Source organism: Natator depressus, chromosome 1 (genome assembly GCF_965152275.1).
Source record: "Natator depressus isolate rNatDep1 chromosome 1, rNatDep2.hap1, whole genome shotgun sequence".
Classification (NCBI taxonomy): domain Eukaryota; kingdom Metazoa; phylum Chordata; order Testudines; family Cheloniidae; genus Natator; species Natator depressus.
In genome coordinates, this window is record NC_134234.1 from 153,392,173 (window position 1) to 153,410,248 (window position 18,076).

At 40.0% G+C, this 18,076-nt stretch overlaps 1 protein-coding gene across 4 annotated transcripts in view; it reads left to right on the top strand.

Annotated features, from left to right (window-relative positions):
- Positions 1-18,076, top strand: part of KDM6A (lysine demethylase 6A) — a 267,920-nt gene that overhangs the window by 229,954 nt on the left and 19,890 nt on the right. For 2 of the 4 annotated variants that reach the window (XM_074969231.1, XM_074969232.1), the window contains 6 exons: positions 5,359-5,488; positions 6,894-6,999; positions 7,837-8,042; positions 9,445-9,603; positions 10,352-10,416; positions 10,496-10,570. In XM_074969231.1, coding sequence (XP_074825332.1) covers positions 5,359-5,488; positions 6,894-6,999; positions 7,837-8,042; positions 9,445-9,603; positions 10,352-10,416; positions 10,496-10,570 — 741 coding nt within the window. The remainder of the gene's footprint in view (positions 1-5,358; positions 5,489-6,893; positions 7,000-7,836; positions 8,043-9,444; positions 9,604-10,351; positions 10,417-10,495; positions 10,571-18,076) is intronic. The other 2 variants (XM_074969233.1, XM_074969243.1) reach the window with 1 other exon arrangement.

Here is an 18,076-nt window from a genome sequence, read left to right on the forward strand (position 1 = left end):
ACTATCCATGATGACTCCAAGTTCTTTTTTTGAGTGGTAACAGCTAATTTAGACCCCATTATTTTGTACGTATAGTTGCACTTAGCAACACTGAATTTCATCAGCCATTTTGTTGCGCCGTCACCCAGTTTTGTGAGACCTTTTATAACTCGTCACTGTCAGCTTTGGACTTAATTATGAAAGAAAACATCCACTCCTAGCGCAGAGAGGTCCAAAAAAAAAAAAAAGGAAGGAAGATGTTAAAAGTTCTTTCTGTCCCTTTAAGGGAAGTTAGAGACCTAGTCCCTATTTTGGCCAGGACAAGGAAAATCTGGTAGACTTGACAGTAATGCATGCTGGGGAAGAGACTGGGATTTTTTTTTTTTTATTTATTTTATTTTGCTGAGTGTGGAAAGAGATCAAGGAAGAGGCAAGTGGCAGACATGTTGAGGGTCTTCCTATGGTAAGAAAGAGAGGGAGGGGCCTAGAGAGTGCAGCTACCTTTGGTGAGACCTCCATTGAGAAGGAGACTGTCAGGGTATGCTCTACACACTGCTGCCTGGTGCCTTCTTCTGGCAATTTGGCTTCACCTAGCTCAGTGCCTCCTTTCTTCTCCTCTGCCTTTTGCAGTTCTCCTCTTGTTCACGGAGTTGCAGCATGACTGCTTTGTGATTCAGTCCTCTGGTCAGGTCCCACTGTGATTCCCCGTCCTGCGGAGTCTTTCAAAGTCCTTTTGCACCAGCATTATCAGGCCATCCTCAGGTCCCCTGCCCTGATTATGTCACTCGTGCAGTGATTCCATCAATCTTTCTACTCACTGCCCCTAGCAATAACACGCTCTGCAGCAGATGGTATGGGAAACCAGGCCTGCATTCTGTTCTGAGTTCCAGTCCAGGGTCTTACAGCAATTAGGTAAGGCCTGCAGCAACATCTACCTTACTGCTTTCACATCTGGACTACTTTCTACCATGCTTCTCCAAGCTTTTTGTTCTCCGCCCTTCCTAGTCAGACCTCTATCTCTTGACCTACTAGGTAAACCCTTCCTCTTAGCATAATATCCCTTTCCTCAGGGGTTCCTATCACGCCTTCCTTTTCCCTTGCCTCAGAGAATGAGAGAGAGAGAGAGACTGCAGGTTTCCTCCCTGCTCGCACTGTTGCCAGCCTGCTGGCTTTAGAGAAGCCCTGCCTGTTCCCTCACAGGTGAGCTTTCTTCTAACTAGCACTCTCTACACATCCTAAATCACCCCTATTTGCTGCTTAATTGGCTGATTGGGCCTGTCTGGCCTAATTCAACTCTCTCAGGTTTGGTGTGGGAAAGACCAGAAAAGGGATAAAGAGAAAGTTGGCAGACAAGCAAATATAGGAAGTAGCTTTAGGAGGAGGAGTGAAAGAGAGGAGTTGAGGCTGGAGTGGACAGCTACTTCGTTGTTTAGGGCCGCTAAGTTGGAGCCTGTGGTAGATAGAGGGCATGAGTTCCTCTGCCTCAGTAGTGCCATCTGCAGGTGGTATATTCCGTAAGAGAGGGTGGCTCTGCCAACTAAAGAATAAAGGATCCCTACGGTCAAGGAGTGAAAGACTAATTTGGTAATCTTGCACCCAGGGGGAAGGTTCGGACAGACCCTTTGGGGGACAGCTGTGGCCTAGTGAGAGGGACTAGGTGAAGGTTTTGTATTTGGACTCTCCTTTCATTTGGACTTTGTGTAACCTGGAATGGGAAAAGTTTTTGGTTTGGCTTGAGGGCTGAACAACCCAATCACTGAGATGGTAGACTATCAACCAGCAGGGAAACTGAGGCATGGAAAGACATAAGGGGCACCACTACAGAGGTGTAAAGAATGGGATGGAAAATGTTGTATCCTTGCATAATGATAATATGCCCTCACCTAGGCTAAAGGTTCATTTTGGCTCTCAAAGAAGTATAGCAAAGGTAGGAGTCCAGAGATGGGCAAAAAAAAAAGAGGCATGAAAAGTTTCATCTGAGGAGAGATTGAAAAGAGAACTGTTAAATTTGGACAGCGGAATAAGTGGCAACATGATATAGGTATGTGAAATAATAACTCGGGTAACACAAGAACAAGGTGATACCTAGTGAGATTGAAAGATGCATTTAACACTGATTTAAAAAATGAAATGCTACTTTTACACAATGTATAAGAAACCTGTGAAACTCTCAGCCACCTTATGTTGTTGAGGTCGAGAGCTTATTAGGATTTTTAAAAGGATTAGAAATGTATTTGCATAATGGCACCATCCACAATTATAGGGGATTTTTTATTAAGGGATATAATGTCTCAGGAAATGTCTGTGGGGTTAGGAAGAAAATTCCTTATAAACAGGTTGTTGAGTAGTTGTGAGGTTTACTGCACTTTCCTCTGAAGCATATGGCATGGACTACTGTTAGACACAGAATGCTAAACATGATGAACTGTTTGTTCATTCCCTGATTTCTTTGTTCCCATAGAAATTTCTAATGTTTGTTCTCTGCTCAAACAAATGAGTGATTTTCTATTTTGTAAGGTTTGAAGAAAATCTATTCATCTATTTTTAATGTCCAGATGTGAAGAAGGTATTTTCATAACTTAGGGAAAAAATCACATGGTACGAAGTGTTCGTATAATTAAAATAATTTATCAAAACTTGCCATTGACTTAACGTACAACAAAGACCAAATTTATTTCAGGTGTTTGAAGACAGGTGATTAGAAATAACAAAATGGTCCTTCATTTATACTGAACTTTTAATGTCTCTTCAGTTTGCATATGAGTGTGTTGGGGCATTGCACAGTGAAATACAATGTACACCTGTGGGTTTTTTAAGACTGCTCAATTTTAATCTTGACCATTCAAGATCTATCTTGCTTACAGATAGATCAGCGGTTCTCAGTGCGTCAGGACCCCGAAGTGAGTCAGGATGCTGTTTTAATGGGGTTGCCAGGACTGGCATTAGACTTGCTGGGGCCCGGGACCAGAGCCCAAGAGTGGCTTCAGCCTTGGGTGGCAGGGCGCAGGCTACGTTCACCTACCCAGGGCTGAAGCCCTTGGGCTTTGGCTTTGGCCGCCCATCCGGGGCAGCAGGGCTCAAGTTTCAGCTTTGGCCCCCTCCTGGGGTCGTATAATAATTTTTGTTGTCAGAAGGGGGTCGCAGTGCAGTGACATTTGAGAACCTCTGAAATAGATCATGTGTTTGGTACCAAGAAAGTGTCCAGTTTAGCATGTCACCAGCTCTGAAGGGCACATTATATGCTTGGGATTGCAATCCTAAAGCAGGCACCTGTCAATTTGTGATCAAAAGATAGTAAATGGATGTGTGTGGACATCCCACTAACATAGGGTGACCAGACAGCAAATATGATCAATTGGGACAGGGGATGGGGGGCAATAGGAGCCTATATAAGAAAAAGACCCAAAAATCGGACGGTCCCTATAAAATCGGGACATCTGGTCACCCTACACTAACAATAGTCCAACCCACCTTTTGGCTGCATAACCCCTTCCCACCCTAGTCACCTCTTGAGTGACAGATGTCCAGTTCAACTACCACCCAGCTATAAGTGTAACTTGGTGGGTATATTTCACTATGCAACAGTGAAGTACAACTGCAACATTGTTTGATATTTTAAGCCCTGATTGAGCAACACATTTAAGCACGTGCTTTTCTGATGGATTTAAGCACATGCGTAAGTGCTGTGCCAAGTCAGGGCCTTGTGCAGCAACTATAATAGGCAAAGTGAACATGATACATTAAGGCATTAAAATTTGTACCGTATGTAAGCTCTTTGAGGCAGGGACTGTCTTTTTCTTCCGTGTTTATATGGCACTTAGCGCAGTGGGGTCCTGGTTCCTGACTGAGCTCCTAGGTGATATATCACATCACAAATAATAATATGCAATAATACCAACTGCAGAACTATATGTGCTATGGGAAGCAAAATTATAGTAGCTGTGGGAGTAATAATTTTGAGTTTCTTCTCCTTAAGAGTAGAAAATTTCAAACACTGCATTGAATCAGCGCAGGGTCATTTTGCTTGTGTTTGATTCCACTGTTGTGCAGTCATTCCAATTAATTTCTGAATTTACTACATCAGAAACTGATCTAGTATCAGATTAGTTTAGCAAGTAAAATACATGCAGTACAATGACTGGTATTCACTAACATTTCATCACATATCCTTACCGCTTATGCTGAGCTACATGTGTAACTTTTCATACATCAGAGTTAGAATACAAGATGATGAATTTTGATGATGCACTTTCTCAGAGTTCTTATCTGTACTCTTGTTTTGAATGATAGTGTGTGAGATAAAGGGTTATTTGTATTGATCATTTGTTGGGAAAGATTTTGTGACTATTTTTAGTCTGAAATAGGGCCATGTCTATTAGATATCGAGACTATTTCAATATCCGAAGTCCTCTTGGCATCACACTCTTCTTTTAAAATAAATCATGTTTTGTACATTTATCCTTGTAGGTTAGATAAGACTAAAGGATTTAAGATGATACTGTGCCACATAAGCCCCATATTTTTATATGCATATAAAATGTCATTTGTTTGGGAGGGAAAAGATTATTAATTTTGTACTTAAGAGTAACTGTATAGTCCCACTCCTAGACCAAAAAAAATGCAGTATATCTTCGTTAATTCTCACTTCACTAATCTTCAAGCATAATAATTTAGTCTTACTGTGCTTCACAAGAAAGATTTAGAAGTTGAGTGCTGCAGAGTGACTTTAACAAATTATTCTACCATATGTATATGCTAGTAGACAGTGAAGTACAAGTATTAAATTAAACTTGTCAAAATAAATGAATAAAGTACATTACTGCATGGTAGTTTTTTAATATGTGTTCTTACTCGGTGATTGCAAATTTGCAGTTTGTGACGTAACAGCCTTTTGTATGAAATTCTGTGAGAGTTTCTGTGTATTACCAATTTAATAATGCTATGTCCTCTACTACCAGATAGACTTGATCTGAAAAGTATTTTTTGTTCCTCACTGCTATGAATGGATCACCTGGTAGTCAGTGCCAATTAATAAGGTTCTACTGTACTTCAAGTTAAAAACTATTTGCTGTGTTAGAAAATAATCTAAATTATAACTTTTCTTTTGAGATTAGTTATATTTTTAACTAATGGTGGTGTTTTTGTAAATGTGGGGAGAGGGGAATAATGGGAATAATTTAAAATAGTGTCATCTTACTAAATGAGAATCCTTGATTAAGATATGTCCTGGAGGTTCCACTTAGCCCATAATTATGGTTTACCCTTGTACATCATTAATATTTTCTGTTGTGCATAATGTGTAACTAGCACATATTCAGTAAATATACTTGTAATTTTTTTAATCAAATGTTCACACAGACAGCTCTCTTTCCGTTTTAGGAATCTGGGTAAAAATGGCTTATCTAACAGTAGCATTTTATTGGATAAATGTCCACCTCCACGACCACCGCCTCCACCATACCCTCCCTTGCCAAAGGACAAGTTGAATCCACCTACACCTAGTATTTATGTAAGTATCAACCGACTGGTAGGAATAAAAGGTTAGGGCTTTTGTAACTATATACTTAGCTTTTTAATTTAGATGTGTATTGAAACAAAGTATCTTATTCAGAGCTAAATTTTATACAGGGGTGCAACATGTGAAAAGGCAGAATTTTGACCCCAAAGAGAATCTTGTGATATATTTAAAAAGAAAAACATTGCAAGTGATTCAAACTGAGAATTCCAGTGTGATTGCTAAATTGAAACGAAAACACATTAAAAATGCTTTTTACGTTTTTAGTACTTCAAGTACTGTTTTAAAAAATCAGACAATTTATGAGACACAACTCTCAGTAATAATTCAAATGGATTTATAAAATATTTTAAGATGCATTTCCATGAGCAGATAACTAAATGGAACTCTCCTGTCCATATCAAAATACAGCAAAGAAAATCAATTAAAGTTGCAATAACAATATTATAGCAAAAGGTTAATATAAGGAAGAACCTGAGGTGTAAAAAGCTTTCATGAGAGATTTCCCTTACTCATGCCTACTTTCTGGTATGGCAGTATATTCTGACATCAGAATTGAGCAATGTCCCAAATTTTGTGTAAATTCCTTGGTCATGGAGGAGTAACTTAGACTCATACAGCATCTCCATAGTTTCTATCCACACAGTGAAATTAACATTTGCTCTGGAGACATGACCTATACTGACCCCTAGAGGCAAAATGTTGAAAGATTGGCAACAAGAGCAAAATTAGATGTAACTAACAATGTAGTAATTAAGCATTTTTTTAAACTGACTAAAATCAATTCTTCTACTTAATGGTAGAGACAATGTAAATGACATTTCTGTTTTAGTTAGGCAGTTTCCTTTTAACATTATCTAAAGGATTATCTTATAACTTTTGAAAATAGTCTAACAAACAGTATTGTCTTATTCTAAAAAAGAATTGGATAGATTTGGAGATTGTACAGCAGAGGACAAAAATAATTCTGTGACTCTTAGTTATTAAAATAACTAATTTCTGTAATATATATGTTCTTTGGGGAGGAACAAGAGATTAAGTTAGGAGCTCTGCTCAGGTAAAAATACTGAAGGGATGCTGTAGAGAATACATGTTACTAGATTTTTGGATCTGTTGTCAAATACAGAAATAAACTGCAGCAAAACTGAGCTTAGAAAAACCTTGCACCAAAGCAGTCTGGACAGAATTTCTACAAGGGAGTAAATTATAATAAGTAGTTTAATTTCAAAAGGAGTGAAATCAGTATTTAATGAGAAAATATTGTCTGATATAACTGCTAATTCACTGGAGTGCATGAAAATGGATAGCATTTCTCACCTCCTCCTGTTCTATTATTTGTTATTTTACTAATGAAAAGTCTGACTTCCCCCGAGACCTAATAATCCTTTGTAATTCACAGTTGGAAAATAAACGTGATGCTTTCTTTCCACCTTTACATCAATTTTGTACAAATCCAAACAATCCTGTTACTGTAATACGTGGCCTTGCTGGAGCTCTTAAATTAGGTAAGTTTGTTTTATACAAAAAGCAAAGCACAGGGTAGACTTTTCTTTCTAAAGGAATGTATATGTATGTAGGGAAGTTTGGGGAAATCTTTGAAGTGTTCACAACAGTCAGTTTTATTTCCTTAATATATTCATGTTTGCATAACAAGGAATTAGGGTAATATGTAGTCTGCAAACTAAGCAGTATTTCTGTGGTACTTTAAAAGAACTTAGCATCCAGCAGCTCCCATTGACTTTAGTCAAGCAGGTGCCTAACCATCTGTTTCAAAACCTAACATGAGGCTTCTATCTTTGAAACTCTTTGCCCACATTGTTTTCTGCCTTAGTTTTCCCATCTGTAAAATGGAGGAGGATAATTCACCTGTATTGGTAAAGCATTTTGAGATCTATGGATTAAAATTTTTGTACTTCTTCAGTATGCTTATTATTTAATAGAAGTATTTTTGTACAGCCCAGGATTTGTCCAAAATACATGTTTTCAGAAATAGTAGATTTAGTCATATCTGCTACTAAATATTTACTTAATCTAATAATACATATGTCCTTTTCTGAGAAGGACATTTTTAGGCAGTGTAGTCTCTTTTGGGCTTTTACAATCCTGTGTGGGGAAGGCTTTTTACTACATGAAAATATTTAATGTGAAACCTAAATAAACTGAGTTTTGTTTATTAAAGCTGAGAAATTACACATTTCCTTTTCAGGTAAAATATCAAATGTTGTGCTTCGGTATATACCTTTAGTTTCTTTTAAATATATTAATCTCTACCTTCCCAATGTACATTTTAACCTTTTCATTATACTGCACTATTATTTATGAACTGTATTAATGTTCTTTAGATCTAGGACTCTTCTCTACTAAAACATTAGTAGAAGCAAATAATGAACACATAGTAGAAGTGAGGACACAATTACTTCAACCAGCAGATGAAAACTGGGACCCCACTGGAACAAAGAAAATCTGGCGTTGCGAAAGCAGTAGATCTCATACTACAATAGCTAAATATGCACAGTACCAGGCCTCCTCATTCCAGGAGTCATTAAGGGTAAGTACATCTTAACTGTTTTATAAAGAACATAGTAATTCTGCAACCAACTTGTCCTCAGTAACAACTTCCAAAAAAAAAAAAATCATATGATCATGTTTTAAGGAGTCTTTTCCATCAGTTGATATTGGGAAGAAGGGGATTCCCATTAATGCTAAAGGCACAGCTAAGCACATAAATTCCCTGTGAATGGATGGGCAAATAGACTATAAGGTGTTCCGCACAAACACCTTTAGTTTCTTCAGTGTAATTAGTTATAACTTTTACATACATTTAAAACTAACTTAAACTGATATATAGTAGTATGTAAACTCAGATTTAAAAGTTGTTGAGAACTTTAAAAATGCATTTAAAACTTTAAAAAAAACTTTACAAATAGTATTTTTACAGACTATTTCTCAATTTCCAACTGAAAAGTACTTTGAAATAAAATTTCTTTATTCAGAGTATGGTGATATAATGTTTATGTGCTGCTTTTTAGAAGCCCACACGCACTGTTTTCCTTCAACTCAAGTTTTTGATACAGTAGAAATAATGTTATAGTTTCAGAAATATGTCTGTTAATGCTTTCCATGTCTGATATTATGTAATGGCATTCTGTGTTTACTATTATGTAATTGCCCCTATATTTGGGAATGCCTCTGGTTCTAAAATTAATATTTTCTTTTTATAAAAACATCGTTTCAATACATAAAGTGAAGTGTTCATTTTTTTTAAATACATTTTTTGCTAACATTATCTAATATTTAAAAAAAAAAAAGTTTTCTAGTTTTTGTGGCCCCAAATTCTAGTGGTGAGTACATCCTTGGAATTAACTTGGGAACTCCTGAAAGCTCCACACAGATGTGATCCTAGATACATGAAAATACTAAGCTAAATAGAGCAAAGAGTGCAAGGTATTTCTGATCAGCTCTAACTTAGAAGAGGTTGGGAAGCAGCAGTAACAGAGGGCCGAGGGCTGGTATTTTCACTTTAATCACAAGGGAAGTGGTGGTGGGCTGGGTGAGGTGACAAGGACAGGAGAACTTTTAAGTTAGAACTTGCACCGCAGACAGGAGAAACAAGAACTTTGTGAGCAGATTAGACCAGGGTGTTGGAACAGTTTGTATAGTGGGAGTGCTGAGAGCTATTGAACTAAACTGTAAATGCTGTATATGATGGAAACCACTTCAAACCTGGGGGTACGATAGCATCCCTAGTTCTAGCACTGATGAATTAGAAGCAGTAGTATGTGGTAGGAGATCCAAGTCTGGATTTGTAGTTACAAGAAAGTGGAGAGGACTAATCATGGGCTGAGAGAGAAGCAGGCGAAGGAATCAAGGACATTCTGGAGGGGGTACATTGCGGGATTTTGATGGCACCTGGATTGGGCTGATCAGGGACACAAATGGGATTTTTCTAGATCTGCAATGGTGATTGGGGAAATGGGATATCCACTGAAGATTTCCGGCTGCTGTTTGGGGAAGTGAGCGAGGATTGTATTCTTCCAGATCATTCCAACGCTGTTGGAAGGTGGGGGCTGCCAGAAGCCTTAAGCCCCACTGGTTCTCAGGGCCATAAGGTAAGCTAGAAAGGGGTCAGAGGATGGGGCAGAATCTTACCCAGAGAGTGGGGTTGGGGAGGTGTGTGGCTGGAGCCCTGGTTATTGTCAGAGGAAGAATCTAGAAATATGCAAAGTATTTGAGATGGGGTGCTGGGCCAAACTAATATTTCTGTCAGTAGGGAAGAAGGGGAGTGAATGTAAAAGTGTGTGCATAATTTGCTTTCAATAAATTTTAAAATATAGAGCTAATATGTTAACGTTCTCAACTCTTAAGTTTGTCATAGTGTAGCTGTATCAAAACTTTAAGAAATAGAAGGAAAAGAATGCATATAGGCTTCCAGAGCAGCTAATGTTTGATAATGCATATGAACTGGCATGTTACAAGAGGTCAGCTGGAAAGCCTCTATTGTCATTAACTTTTGCATGAAAAAAATTGCATAGATGACTGCAGTATTTTCAAATTAGATTTTTTTCTCTCTCTTAACAAGTTATTAGTAGCAAAGAAATGTAAAATGTACATGTTAAAATGACGTTCATAACACAATGTTCCTTTTCCTCTTTTATGGAAGTCAACAAAAACACTATTCCTATCTCATTCTTATCCCCAGTTTCCCGCTAATCTTCAAAGCAACCTCTGGACCATCTCTAAAAATTGTCCATATAAAAATTATAGATGCAAAGGTTTTCATATTTTATTTGGTTTGAGATGAAATCTATTAATACTATATGATAAAGTGATAGGAAATGCCACATTTTTGTTTTGCAGGAGGAAAATGAGAAAAAGAGTCACCACAAGGACCACTCAGATAATGAATCCACATCTTCTGATAAGTGAGTTAGGTATAAATAGTATACTTCTATAGTTTCTCTTCCAAAGGATATACTTCATATGTTTTCATAATTTTTACAGCTCTGGTAGGAGAAGAAGAGGACCTTTCAAAACAATCAAATTTGGGACCAACATTGATCTGTCAGACGACAAAAAGTGAGTCTCCCTGTAATTTGTCATTTTTTATAGTTATAAACAAAGTTGAGCCAACGTGCCCACCTTTATTATTTATCTAGAGAGTTTCCTATTTTATTTCCTCACATCTAGGTTCCTGTAGCTCATTTTACTTTTTGTTGTTGCTGTTTAATAAAACTATACATACTATATCCCTATCATTGTCTGATACGTATTTGGATTTGGCTCCCAGTTAATCTTAGAGTTGCTTATCTTATCATTGGCTACATAACAGTTGTTTCGGCAGTTTAAAAGAAATGCATGTTTTTCTGATAACACAGCAGCAACACCACATTGCCATACTGGAAACGCATATCTTTGCAAAGTGTTAGAATTCCCAACCCCTGAACTAACTATTTATTCATTCCCAACCCCTAAACTGTATAATTAACTTATACAGTTAAATTCTTGGTGTTTTGAGGCAAGTAGATGCCAGTTGCAAAAGTTCTTCAACAAACAAACAAATTCATGATGTGAGACTGAAAGTGTTTTTAAAGGTTGAGCTGCATGTTGTTCATAGAGAGAGCTTGAAGGAAAGTTAGGATTTTATCATAAGGCCTTGAGGCTTCTCAGTAGCATAATTGAGAGTAAAATAAAATTCAGAAGACAAACCGCGTGTATAGCACCAGCACACACCCTTCCCATACAAAACATCCCTTTACATATCTCCAAGTCTGTGTCATTCTGTGTATAAAAGTAAACACCAGTCTGTTGTTCTTTCATCTTGTTTGTTTCCAAGGATTTCACACAGTATGCATTAAGACTTTAAAAATGCACTTCCAAAAGACTTCATCTTCTCTCCTAACTCTCCTTTCTTAGCAAAGAGTTCTGATGGGAGGCTTGTATTTTAAGAGACTATGCACACATTTCAAGAGAAAATAATGTAATTTGCTTCCATTGTCTTTTAGTATAATGCTGATTGGTACTCAGCTAGTGAGCCTAGAGAGAGAGACTAGTATTCGCTGGGAAAGGGGACTGGGACTGAAATGAGAATTCTTGAGGATTGGAGACTGGGGGCTTGTCTCCATTTACCGGGGGATCGACATGCAGTGATCGATCTACTGGGGGTCGATTTAGCGGGTCTAGTGAAGACCCGCTAAATCGACCACCGATCGCTCTCCCGTTGACTCCGGTACTCCACTAGAACGAGAAGCATAAGGTAAGTCAATGGGAGAGTTTCTGCCATCGACCCAGCACGATGTAGACACTGAAATAAGTCGCCCTAACATATGTTGACTCCAGCTACGTTATTCACGTAGCTGGACCTGTATAACTTAGGTCAACTTAGCCCCATAGTTTTTTTTAGTCCCTGCCCTTGGACAGGGACAAGGAACCAGAGGTATAGAAGAGGCTAGACTGAGACAGTGCAGGATGGAGTGAACAGGATAGGAGGAGTCAAACTTTGGGGAAACGGGCAAAAGATTCTGCGTGCACCAAAGCATACTCCTCTCCAGAGCTCGGAATAGAACCCGAGATCCCTGAGTCTCACCATTCCTCTGCTGCCAGCAAATATCTGTGAAACCCATTGGCAAAGTATCTCATCCCCCAACAGAGGATAACGTACTGTTGCCCATCAGTTACTCCATTAGTCCAAGTGCAGAGGTCTGTATAGTGGATCTAAAAGTTCCAACCATACTGATTAACCACATGAGTGTCAGTACAGTGCCATATGATATATGTACAGTGCCATATTTGTTTGTTTTTTGTATATGCTTTTTTATAAACCTAGAAAACTACATGCACAAAACATATTAAAAGAACATTATTTAGATTGCAAGGGTCATGAACTCATAAGTTAGCAAACATGGTCCCTCTGTGCGTATGTACAAAGACAGTATATCATGATCACATACTGTTATTTCCACAGGACTCTGAGTCGTTCAACATTTCCTAACTTCTGAGAGCTTGATTTTGCAACCTGAATGTTTTTTAAACATAGGTTTGTGTGTGATGTATCCACCCTTCATGCTCTTCATCATATCCTCCCATTTTCTCTCATAAGCTTAATGTTCACCCATTGGGCTCTACTCTTGCATCCCTATTCCAATCTCCTGTACACCACCTTTTCTTCATTCCTCCGTCCTACTCCCACTGGAACTGCTTCTCTCCAAGAAATCCTGATCCAAGGCTTGCCTCTTCCCATGCCTCTATCTTTTTATACTCTAAAACAGGAGTGGGCAAACGACGGCCTGGGGGCTGGGTTTGGCCCCTCAGGGCTTTGGATCTGGCCCACGGGATTGCAACCCCCATGGCGCCACGGGCCCCGCGCTGCTCCCAGAAGCAGTGGGTGCCATGTCCCTGCGGCCCTGGGGGGGGGGGGGGGGGCAGAGGGCTCAGTGCGCTGCCTTTGCCTGGGGAACCTCCCCTGAAGCTCCCATTGGCCAGGAACTGGGGAGGTACCCACAGGCAAGAGCAGTGCGTGGAGCCCTCTGCCCCCCCTCCCCCAGGGGCTGCAGGGGCTTGGTGCCGGCCACTTCCCAGAGTGGCCCAGGGCAGGCAGGCAGGGAGCCTGCTCTGGCCCCACTGTGTGCCGCTGCTACCCCGGAGCCACTCCAGGTAAGCGGTGCTGGGCTGGAGCCCGCACCCTGAACCCTTCCTGCACCCCGCACCCCAACCCCCTGTCCCGAGCCCCCTGCCACACCCCAGCGCCCTCCTGCACCCCAACCCCGTGCCCTGAGCCCTCTGCTGCACCCCTCCTGCACCCCAACCTCCTGCCCTGAACCCCCTCATACACTCCATACCCCCCCCACACCTCAGCGCCCCTCCCCCCCCCACACACACACACACCTCTCAGCCCCCTGCCCCAGCCGTGCATTCGTGGCCCTGCATGCAATTTCCCCACCCTGTTGTGGCCCTTGGGCCAAAAAGTTTGTCACCCCTGCTCTAAAAGGTAGCTTTTTTTCTGATCAGTTAACATCTGTCGCTGTTCTCACCTTCGGTAGCCTCACATTTAGATCCTGCATCTTGGATGTGTAGACTATAGCAATGGTGTTGGGCTTCTCTTCTTGCTCTTTTTCCTCTTTGAAGGCTGTTCAGTTTGGATTGTCCTATATCCTTTTTCTCCAGGTAACCATTAAGTATAGACCCTCTAGTTCTCTCTGTCCCAGTTCAGTGCAACTGCACCTGTATTCCCTCTCTATGATAGAACAAAGGCACCCACTCTCAGGCTTCCAGCTTCCCTAACTGTCACTTCTCTTGCACAGAGACACACATCTCATTCTCTTCTAACCAGGGTATCCCCACTCTGAACAGTTTCCTCTGCCTACACTGTGTTGTTCCCAGCTGTGTTGTTCCCAGTTGTGTCCAAGCAGGCCTGCTTACTTGCTCTTCAGAGACGGTTAACAGTGTGACTCATAGTTGCCACACAGCAATTTTTCTGCAAGCCAATTTTATTCTTAAAGTAAAAGCACTAGAGAGAAAACATTAAAAAATAAAAGAACCTACACACATGCTACTAAGCTTAACAGAAATCACGCCAACCCTAATGTGGGCTCTGGCAGGAGCAGTCCTTCAGTACCCCATTTGAGGGGTTTCCTTGTGCTTCAGTTCAGAACAAGCACAGAGTCTTATGGTGCCTCAGCAGGTATAGCCCTTCCAACCCTTCCGTAAGGGTTGGAGCTCTCTGTGGATCAAGGTTCCTGGCCATCTGCTGGATCAGGAAGAAGGCCCTGAGTCTGTTTAAAACCAGGCTGTTTATCCAAAAATCTTTTTGTCTGTTGGTCCCTGGAGAATCCAGTTTGAACTAGTATATGCCAGCCTCTGTAGGGCATGGCTTCAAAGGGCTGATAAGCAAAGGAATTACATTAGCTTCCCCCTCCTTCTGAAGGAGTTGCATACAATTCTACAACAGTACATACACAACTACATGTTAACCCATGGACCCCAAAGGTATTAAAGCTAATTCAGTAAGGTTTATTTTAATCCCACAAGGTTTGTCTATGATACTGTCTTTGTGTCATGCTCTCCCCTATGAATGTTCCCTGAATGAATACTTGACTCTTTTGTCTCTCAGCTAAGTCCCCAACTCTTGTCCAGAGTGACTTCAGATTTGATACAGACAACTTGTCTGATTCTCCTGGTGTTTCCTTTCAGTAATATCTTAATTTAACCTTCTGCTCTTGACTCAGTTTGCCACTAACAATCTGTTGTTCTGTTCACTTGGTCTTTTACACTACTTCTTTCTGATTTTTTTTTCTTTTGAATTCCTAAATGTATTCTGCAGAACTAGTTTCTTTCTTCTTTTTATCCTCATTACAAAATGAGACTGGGCATTCTTTCCATAGAAGAGGAAAGAAGCCCTTTTGCAATTCTGGATTTCCTCTTGATCTATGAGCAGCGAATAGTGCATAGCACTGCAGCTGTCTGTTGACTTGAATGAGGAACTGCCCAATACTAACTTGTTCTTCATTTTAATCTTCTTTAATGAGTGTTTCTCTAGACTGAAATGGGAAATTGTATTTAATGGCTAAAACAAAATATGCATATAAAAAAGATTGGAGAAGGAACTGTGCATGGAAAGGTAGAACAGTGGTTGGGCTGATGGAAGAGATTGAGGACTCTAAATGCACTAAAGGCTGGTCTGTCCAGGTTAGGTTTTATTTCCTGTTAGAGGTGAGCTAAGGCTGAAATTCAGGCAGAAACTCTCCAATACTATAAAACCTGAATGTTGTAAACCAAATTAAGTTGCTTTTTATGGGATTTTAAATTAAAATCTCTCTCTATAATATACTATTTTATGTCCTTCATTCCATTTTTAAATTAGTCTGACCATTATTCCATTCTGTACCTATGTGTGACATTCTTTATGTGCTGATTCATGCAATCTTCTCATAAATCCTCTTCCTACCCCCCACTTTCTCTACAAACCAGTAAAAATCAATTTTGTTTAAATTGAATACATTTTTCTTTTAAAAAAGAAACCTATTTAAAATCAAATTTGAAATTGACAGCCTATGTTAAGGAATAAATTTACTGTAATCTGTTAAAATAATATTAATTTACATAAAAAATTCAAGCAATATGTGTTTGCTGCCAAAGTTTTAAAGAAAGTCAAGGAACTGAACTGGCTGAATTCACTGGCCAAGCACCTGGAACCAGAGTTTGATGAAGTTAAACCAGCTTTGTGCTGCAGTAGCCACTTCTGTAGATGCAGAAAATATATTCTTAATTTGAGTTTATTCAACTAGTTCAGTTAACTTTGAACAAGCTTGTCATTAAACAAAGAAGGAAAGCTTGTTTTTTTTTTTTTTTCTTTTCTAATCGAGGCCCAAAAAACCCTAAGGTCTAAGAGGATGAGATCTGCTAGTTTTAAAATCTTGAAGGACATGGTGACCCGAAACAAATAGTTCAATTTCCTAACTACAGATAATACTTCCTTTGTTTAATAAATCAGTTAGTTTTAAATGCAAAACATGATTTTGATAACCTGACTTTTTTTTGTGTATCCAGAACATTTACAGTATTTACATGTAACTAATAATATTTAAAAATACTTTTTTGTGCATTTTAATTTAACTAACTAACCAGTATCCATCCTAATGGAGTTTAGGGAATATCATGCGTAAAATTTAATCTAATAAATAGAAAATGGTGAATGACATTTAACATAAAATTAAAAATCTGAGTAAGTGAATGTTAAGCAGTATAACTGCTTAAATAAATATGCATAGATATGATGTATCCTCCTGGTTAGCAAAAAGAAGTACCAAATATACCAACCACTGAGAATCAACCTTTCTTTAGGAAAATAGATGAAAAGTAGAAATGCATAGAGCCCTGCACAGGTACAAAATTTGTATCTGCATCCAATCTGCAATCGCAAAAATGGTCTGCAGATATCCACATCTGTGGATATAAAGCGGATACCCGCAGATTTTCAGGGCTCTACAAATGCAACACAAGGTTTAAATCACTTCAATTTAAATCAGTCTGCCCTACTGTAAACTTCTCTACCCAAGTTATTGATCACTTTTATTTCAAAAATAAAATTGACAACCAGCAAGAGCGCTCTTCATCCCACTATGTTGTTGTTATATCACAAAATATACGTAGCATTTTATAAATAGAATAATATAAATCTCTGTCCCAAAGAGGTTAAAATGGAGATCTCCCTATCTTCCTCTAACTTTTTGACTCCCCATCCCTTTTTGTTGTCTTTCATCTCAATTTTCCTCATATCTAACCGTTTTCTCTTCCTTCTGTCTACAAACAAGGCTTGAAAAATGTACGCAGTGCCTACTTGCCAGGCAGAAATACACCAGTGTCCTGGGCCATGATCCCTCCCTGCAGTTAAGAGGAACCTGGATAATATAAGAAAATTTGATATTTAAAGACAGATATTTCCCATGAATGAGGCTAAGAGGTAGAATGGGGAAATTATGAAAAACATAGAGTAGTTATCAAAAATCTAACCAACGCTCTCCTGTCTCTAGACATTCCCCATTGATCCAGTGTCTGGCTAGGCTACATATCTCCGTAACAGGTCTACTCTTTGGGTTCCTTCTCTGACTTGAACCCAAAAGCTCTGGTCTCCCTCTGATTGGTTGCCTACCTGCCTCCCATTGGTTTGGGGTCCCCAGTGTTCAAGCCTGAAGGCCTCTGTTCTCTGCTGAATGAGTCATAGGGTAAGGCTAGCCTACAGTTAAAAACCCACAGGTGGCCTGTGCCAGCTGATGCTGGCTCATGGGGTTTGGGTTAAGGGGCTGTTTCACTGTAGGTGTAGACATTTGGACTTGGGCTGGAGCCCCGGCTCTAGGACCCTGCGAGGTGGGAGGGTGCCAGAGCTCAGGCTACAGCCTGAGCCCGAATATCTACACCGAAGTTAAAAAGCACCTTAGCCCAAGCCCTACGAGCCCAAGTCAGCTGGCACAGGCCAGCCATAAGTGTCTAATTGCACCGTAGACATGCTGGTCAAGTTCTGTCTGCAACTTGTGTCTGATGACCCCACTTTCCAGATGGTCAGAACCCCTCACTGTCTCAGTCTGTCTTTGTTCTGCAGTCCCCCAGTTTAGGATTGATGATTTTGTCTTGCTGTTGGTGAGATCTCCCCTTGCAGCTCCTGAAAGCCCCAGCCTCCTGCTAATTGGGTCCCCACATCTTCATTCCCCCACTGGCCATTTGGTTGCTCCTCCAGGTGACTGGATACTTCTCTTCATCTGCTGCCACTGTACTCCCTTCCTCTTCTCTCTCCCTCTCCCCCCCATCTGTAGTCCAGTCCTGATGGTCCTGGTCTCCTGCAGGTTGGTTCACCAAGTGATTGGGTTTCCCTTTGGCTTGAGCCCTGATGGCATCAGGTTTACCCAGTGCTCTGTTGCACTGTTCCAGTCCACCTGGTCTCAGCTCTGTTCTGTGCTGCTGTCCAGTGTGCTCCAGGATCTCAGACATTTCTTAGCACTCTTGGGGTTGTCTTTCCTGCTGAGACAGTCACCTGCTGGGGTGATATGGGAGAAGCAGCAGCAAGTCTTGAACAGTGCCAATTGGTGCTGCAAC